Source organism: Plasmodium coatneyi, chromosome 8 (assembly GCF_001680005.1).
Source record: "Plasmodium coatneyi strain Hackeri chromosome 8, complete sequence".
NCBI classification, from domain to species: Eukaryota; Apicomplexa; class Aconoidasida; order Haemosporida; family Plasmodiidae; genus Plasmodium; species Plasmodium coatneyi.
Genome location: NC_033563.1, coordinates 1,954,968 through 1,962,629, shown reverse-complemented (window position 1 = coordinate 1,962,629; position 7,662 = coordinate 1,954,968). Strand labels below are relative to the sequence as shown.

At 39.2% G+C, this 7,662-nt stretch overlaps 1 protein-coding gene across 1 annotated transcript; it reads left to right on the top strand.

Annotated features, from left to right (window-relative positions):
• Positions 1–2,009: 2,009 nt before the first annotated feature.
• Positions 2,010–5,979, top strand: PCOAH_00023360 (SICA antigen; the record flags this gene model as incomplete). The annotated part of the gene is made up of 5 exons (XM_020059143.1): positions 2,010–2,138; positions 2,289–3,042; positions 3,170–4,110; positions 4,276–5,031; positions 5,533–5,979. 5 exons carry the CDS (start codon positions 2,010–2,012, stop codon positions 5,977–5,979), a joined length of 3,027 nt encoding a protein of 1,008 aa, XP_019914428.1.
• Positions 5,980–7,662: the final 1,683 nt, after the last annotated feature.

The window sequence follows — 7,662 nt, the reverse complement described above, 5'->3', positions numbered from 1 at the left end:
ACTCCCCTCCTCAATAATATTTATATAGGACGCAGGTTCAAATGAGTTACCTTCACAAAAAATATACGATGAACTCAATGCAAGAAGAGGAGCAAGTTGTACACTGAAAGGAAAAGCTTGGAGCCGGGGTTCAGGGGAAGCGGATATAAAATATTCATTGCAAGCATACAATGGAGAAAATTGGACCTGGATTAAGGAAATTCCAAGGAACTACTGTTACGTATGTAGCGGGGTGGGATTGGATATGCTGGGAAATGCGGATCGGTGTCCTTTTTTTTATTATTGGTTAGGTGATAAAGTGAGTGAGGAAAAATTGAACGCGGACAGTAATTTTCCACATGTTATGAGTACAATTTACTGGGACCTAAAGGAACATGGAGGTTCGTGCGATTGCACTAATCTATACCAAGGTATTGACAAAGACCTTTTCAAGGAAATTAAAGTACTATTCGACTGTAAATATAACTATGATACCCTGAAGAAACGGACTGCGGACGGCGAATGTTCTGGTGTCACAAAGTATAACGCACAATTAGATGATGCTAAAGGGGCATTTGGCATTGTGAATACTACTTGTAATAACGGTGGTAATGCTCAATACTGCGCAGAATTTCAGGGAACAGGGGGGAAGGCTAAATACGAAAAACCACAGGAATTAACTTGCCAAAAAATGGCAGAAGAACCAGGTTCCTCTGGTCCAGGTTCTACGGGAACCTGGAATCCAGGTATTTCTGGTTCCGGTAGTACTGGAACTTGCAATCAAACTTGTGACGCTGTCAGTGGTGGAGAAGTAAAGGGAGGGGGTGACGGTGGTGGTAGTCATAGAAAAGAAGGGGAAGAGGCTGGTTCTAGCAGCAACGTCACTTCCATTGCAGTTCCTTCTGCATTAGCTGCAATAGGATTACCAACATTGGCATACTTTTTTTACAAGTATAAATCACACCTTTTCTTCCTCTCCTCCTTCCTTAAGGGGAATAACTCCTCTTCTGGAAATGGAAGAAGCAGAAGTAAAAGGTCCCTTAGGAGAGAATTCAACAGGTTCTCAAACGACGAAGACGGTTCTTCTACAGAATATTCATCCGAATATTCCCTTCCATATACATCATCATTCACCAGATGAAGAAGGATGGGTTGTTAGGTGGGTGGTGGTAGGTGGGTTGTTAGGGTCGTGGTAGGTGGAAGGAAAGGTTGTTACGGGTGGTAGGTGGGTTGTTAGGGGTCGATAGGAAGGTTGTTAGGGTGATGGTAGGTGGAAGGAAGATTGTTCGGTGTGTTAGGTTTGTTGTTAGGTATGGTTCGTGGAAGGAAGATTTTTTGGGGGGAGGGTCAACCCTAAGCGAGTGTTACGGTTGAAAGAAGTAAGCATGTGGGGGGAAGTGTGCAGTTGGGTGCAGTTTTTGGTGTTAGGGTGAAGGAAATGTTGCTTACCTTTTTTTTGAGAAGAAAAAATAATAAAAATAGAAAAATAAATAAAAGAAAAAAAGAATAAAAAAAAGGAAAAAAAAGAAAAAAAAAGAAAAAAAAAGAAAAAAAAAGAAAAAAGAAGGAGAAAAAAAAAAGAAAAGGAAGGGAGGAAAGTGTGCAGTTGGGTGCAGTTCTTAGGGGGTAGGAGTAAGGTTCTGTTAGTGGTGGAGTGAAGGGGTGTTAGGTGGTAAGTGTGCAGGGAGGTGGAATTCTTGGGGTAGGAGTATGGTTCTGTTAGGTGTGGAAGGAAGGCAAGTATGCTCACTCTTCTTCTTTTTCCAAAAAGCAGAAAAGGAGCAGAAAAAAAAAAGATTAAAAGAAAAGAAAAAGAAGAAGTTGGCTAATTCCTTTGTTCTTTTCTTTAGAAAAAAAGTAAAAGTTTAGAAAGAGAAAAAAGAAGGTAGATAATTCCTTCCTTCTTTTCGTCAGAAGGAATACAATGTACATAAGAAGGAAAAGGAAATTTTTGCAGAAAAGAAAAAGGTTGTATTATATTTAGGTTTTCAGAATAATAGTAATAATAGCATAAGCGTGCAGGGAGAAATATGGCGCCAGCAGGTGTAGTGAAATCGACGGGAGGGGAAATGATAACCCGAGGGAAGTTTAATTTCATGTCCCAATTATTGCCTAGATGGATAAGAAAGTACGGTATAGGAAGTGTGGACAATATTGGGGTAAATGAACTTTTTATATATGAAGAGAAGAAGAAAAAGTAACATAGTAGTATTAGAATAATATGGTAATAAAAGGGGGGGAGAACACTGTGTTAGGTAAACACAAAAAGTATACACATATGTGTGTTCCTGTGGTACTTCATTTTGCAGGATCATGTGTGGAAAGATATAGAAGGTATGTTCGAAGAATTAATTAGGAGGTTGAATGATGATTCTACAGAGGAAAAAACTCTGTGCGTAGACATCGATAAGGAGGATACTACAAATACGACAATTAAGAAAGAATTATGTAAAGCTCTAATAAGAATTATTTATTTTGTAAGTGGAATTAAGGCAGGTAGTGGAATAGAGAAGGGCTGGAAAGGGGGGAAGGATAAAGGAGCAGATGCTTATCTCAGGTGTGTGGTCGGGAAGGTAACTACGGTAAAATTATTCGAGGACCATTGTAGAATAAACGAGGTGTCTAAATACGTGAAACAGAAAGTTGAAGAGAAACTGAAAGAATATGGAGTTCAGGGGAGATATGAAAAGTGTAAGTTAGTAGAGTCCGAAGGAATCAATGTGGGGAAAAAATTTGTTGGGGAGCAAATAGATAAGTGGGCAGAAGTAATTAAAAGTAGTACAGGGAAGATACCAACAATAGTGGAGTATAATAATTGTGTAAATGATAATGATGTGCGGAAAGGGAAAGGGGCAGAAAAGAATAGAAAAAGGGAGCATTTTTTAGAACTTTTAGGAATAAAGGAGGAAGAATTAACAAAATTGGCGGACACAACTGGAAGTTTGTCAAAGGACCAAATGAACACAGTACTACAGACACTAAAGGACAAACTAAAAAAAAAGAAAACCCCTTACCAATGTTCCAAAAAAAAAGACAATGGCGGATTTTTGGAAGATGAGGAACGTAAGTAATGATTACATAATACCTGATGTGTGTTGTATCTACATATGTATCTACATATATATATATAGTTCACCCGTAACACCACCTTCTTTCCACCTACCACCATCCCTAACAACCTTCCTTACAGTAAATATTAGTGATTGGTTTACAGCGTTTTCGAATAATGTAACAGAAGAAGACGAAGCTCAGTATAATGAGCTGCAAGGTCTATTAGCTCTGTGCCAGCATGATGAAGATGATGAGGAAATTAAGAAATTAAACCTGAACAAATATGGCAAATTCTGTGAAATTATGGTAAGGAATATATTATTAGTTACAGACGTCGGTAAGGAGTATAAGAGCAAACAACAGAGTCCGTCACCATGCAATAAAAGCGTAAAGGGAATTTCTGTATGTGATTTATTGAATGTTTGGGCATATTATATGGAGTGGTTTTGTGCTCCGAGAAGTGTAATGGAACATGCCTTTAAGCGGGTAAAAGAAGTAAGGGGGGAAATGCCTGGAGATGAGAACTATGCGGAATGTGCTCTTGATGATGTACCTAACATTCCTTACGGAGACGGAAATAATATTCTACCTGAAGTATACTACTTCTTTCTCACAAATATGTTGTATTATAAGATGGCAGAAGCAACTAAAGAAGAATGGTGTGCAGATAAGGATCAACGGTCATACACGAAAAATGTGTCAGAGTTCGTGTCACCTGAACGGGCTGATCCAGTCGTCGCCGATGATGGCAAACTGAACAAATTGAAGAGCCTTGTTGAGATGGTTGCTGAAGGAATGGAACAAGAAAAAAAGGAAGAGGAAGAAGTGTTAAAAGACTTACAACGAACTGTTCAGGACGCCACAGCGGAACAACCACCGCTTCCCTCCTCTGAGGAAGGTGACCCAGGGAAGGAGACATCCAACCACAAAGATGAACAGGTCGATCAGGATCTAAAGACACCGAAAATCGTTATACCTCCCAAAACAAAACCAGGCGAAGACTGTAATGGTAAAACCTCCTGTGAATTTGTGAAGTGTGTAGCAGAAGAATGGAGAAGTATTAGAAACAATCAAGAGTGGGTAAGGGAACAATATTTTCTACATTATAGTAAAGCATATTTCCATGCGTAATATACTCTACATGTATGGTTAGAAAAGGAATAAACGTCCATGGACCCTATATGTGCATGCACATGCTGAATGTACATATATATGTTTATTCCTTCTTTCCTTCCCCATGAACAGCCTAAATTATGGGAGGACACGACAAATATGATCCAATCACTCACAAATGCCATATCTGGGAAGGATACATCTGATGTGAGCCAATATTGTACGGACAATAAAGAGGAAAGTAAATCACTAAATGCAGAAGAAAAAGCAGCATGCGAGTCCATTGCTAGGGGGTTACAATATATATATAGTATAAAACTAGAAGAGAAGCAAGGGAACCGTGTTGAGCACCAACGATTTAAGCAAACTATGTCTTGTGTTATATTGAATGCGTTGATAAAAAAATTAAAAGACGAGAAAAAAGAATCTTGCTCCGTAGACAAAGGCATAAGTAAGGCTTTTGAATCTACGAATGAAATTAAAAAAAATAAATGCAAAGAAGGACCATGTGTTCCTTGCACTCAAGAATACGATCAAAATTGCAATGTCGCCGAAGGAACAGTACGCGAAAAACTGGAAGGAATATTCAATGAGAGGAATGACCAAATACAACAAGTTCTAAATGCTATATGTCCAGACCCACCTCCCCTACCACAATCTACTCTTCGATCTGAAGAGGACCAAGAATTACCATCCATACCACCTCTTCTACCCACAGAATCAGAAGGACGACCTGCAGGAGGCAGGGAAAAAGCAAGTGAAGCAGTTTTAGAATCATCCAAGGCTGCCGCACTCAGGAACCCCATAGACCCTTCCGACCTTACTCCATACCTTCCTTTGCCTCCCGTGTTCCTTGCTATTTCTGCTATGACCTACCTGCTCTGGAAGGTAAAAAAAAAAAAAAAGGAGAAAATATTTTTTCCGCAAAAAGAAAAAAAAAAAAAAAAACATGTGTAGTATTCCGCGCTTAAGTTCCGCGTTTCAATGTATTAAATTTCGCATTTTAGGGTGTGTATGTGTAAGATTTCGGATTTTAGGGGGTGTAAGTGTAGGATTTCACATTTTACGGTGTGTAAGTGTAGGATTTCGCATTTTAAGGTGTGTGTGTAGGATTTCGCATTTTAAGGTGTGTGTGTAGGATTTCGCATTTTAAGGTGTGTGTGTAGGATTTCGCATTTTAGGGGTGTGTGTGTAGGATTTCACATTTTACGGTGTGTAAGTGTAGGATTTCACACTTAAGGTGCCGAGTGTAGGATTTCTCATTTTAGGGGTGTGTTTGTAGGATTTTACACATGGGTTTGAAATAGTAATTACTGTTGCGTGTGAACAAACATTTCGTATCCCTATTAAAGAAACATTTTCTCCCTTTTTTTTCTTTTTTTTTTGTAGTACTTTGGAATGCTTAGTAAAAGAAGAAAACGTTACAGAAGAGCTCATCAAGTACGTGGTCCCTCCTTAGAACAACAGATTGTTGACCATGTGGATCAACCTGGTCCACGTGAATATACCATAGTAAAGGAACGCAAACCAAGATCTGTTCCAAAAGGAAAAACGAAGAGTCAAAAAAAACAGGACCTGTGTCGCCGTGTTGATCCTCGTGCTGGTGTACGTCGCCGCATGATTATTGATATCCATTTAGAAGTCTTAGACGAATGTCAAAAGGAAGATCTGCATTCGACGAAGGAGGACTTTTTTGAAATTTTGGTTCAAGAATTCATGGGATCCAAGTATATGGAAGAAGGAAATGTTCCTAAGGAACAGGTTCCAAGTTTAGATTCCGGGTTGAGGGTTGATGTTCCTAAGGAACAGGTTCCATGTTCAGATTCCGGGTTTTAGTGTGTAGTAAATATTTTTGTTTTTGTTTTTTTTTTGTTTTGTATGAAAGGGTTTACATGTTCATTGTGTAATTAACATAAGTGGATGTGAAAAAGAAAAAATTTTCCTCCTTCACTTTATTTTGATTTGTTTGGTAAAATTTTTTTGTATTGACAAATGCAAAATGTGTTGATTAAATTTTTTTCTTTAAATATTTTTTTTAGAAGGGTAAGCACTTTTCTTCTTTTTGCGCGCTCCTTTCTGGGAGCATTCTTTCCTTCATGCAATTGCTCATACATACAAATGTAGGAAAGAAAATAAAAAAAAAAAAGGAATGTAGGCAAAAAGAAAAAAGTGTCTCTTTTTTTTTTTTTTTTCCTACACTGCATATAAGCTTCATCGTTATTTATGCCTCCCCCCTCTTGAGGGAGGGAGGGGCACACACTCATTCAACATTCCAAATGAGTGTTACATTCCAATATGTATTACACAACGACGGTGTTACATCCGACTGTAACGTACATTCCGATGAGGCGGTGTATTTATTCTTCCCCTTCCAGACTGTACACCACCATATTCTGTTGAATCATCCTCTGTTGTGGAACCACCTATTGTTGAGCTGTCTTCTGTGAGTGTATCAAAGTGACGTCCAGTGGATCTTCCCTTTCTTCTGTTTCTTCTGCTCCTTCCTCCATTTCCAGAAGAGTGGTTACCAAACCAGGAAGACCATGGTTTATACTGAAGGGAAGGAAGGAAGGTTGTTACGTGGTAGGTGGTTGGTGGGTGGAAGGAAGATTATTAGGTGTTAGGTGGTGGAAGGAAGGAAGATTGTTAGGCGTGGTAGGAAGGAAGGTTGTTAAGGGTGGTAGGTTGGAAGGAAGGTTATTAGGGGTGGTTGGTAGAAGGAAGGTGCTATTAGTGGTTGGTAGTGGAAGGAAGAATGTTTGTGTTAGGTGGTTAGTGTAAGGTTGTTTGATGGTAGGTTGGTTGTTAGGGGTGGAAGGAAGGTTGTTGTTAGGAGGGTTGATGGAAGGAAGGTTATGGGAGTGGTGGTAGGGTGGAAGGAAGGTTGTTAGAGGTGGTAGGTGGAAGGGAAGGTTGTTAGAGGTGGAAGGATGGTTGTTAGGGTGGTGGTAGGGTGGAAGGAAGGTTGTTAGGGGTGGAAAGAATGTTGTTAGGGGTGGTAGGTGGAAGGATGGTTGTTAGGGTGGTGGTAGGGAGGAAGGTGATGTTAGGTGGTTGGTGGAAGGATTATGTACTATTATTTGTATTTGTAATTGTACTTACTTTATAGAGAAAGAATGCCAATGCTAGTAATTCTAATGCTGCTAGGGTACCAAGGGCAGAAGAAAGAGAAGAAGCTTTATTTGCTTGATGAACAACTTCGTCTAGTTTGGATTGTATGGATTGTTTTTCTTGTGTTGCTTCTTCTTTTTCCTTTTGTGCAGATGCTAATTCAGTTTTTTTTCTGCAGTACGATTCTAATGTTTTTGCCATACCACAATAGAATTTGTATTTATCATTGAAATCTTTGCAGTATGTACCACTTTTGTGCTCTTTCTTAGGGCAACTCTGTTCTACAGCATCGCATGCTGTAAGAACTGCATGCCGATAGGTGGACCAACTGTCATTACAATTGGGTTCACCTTCTTTTAAGGCCTTTTCTACGGTAGTATAATCGTACCAATAGTCGAATACTTTTTT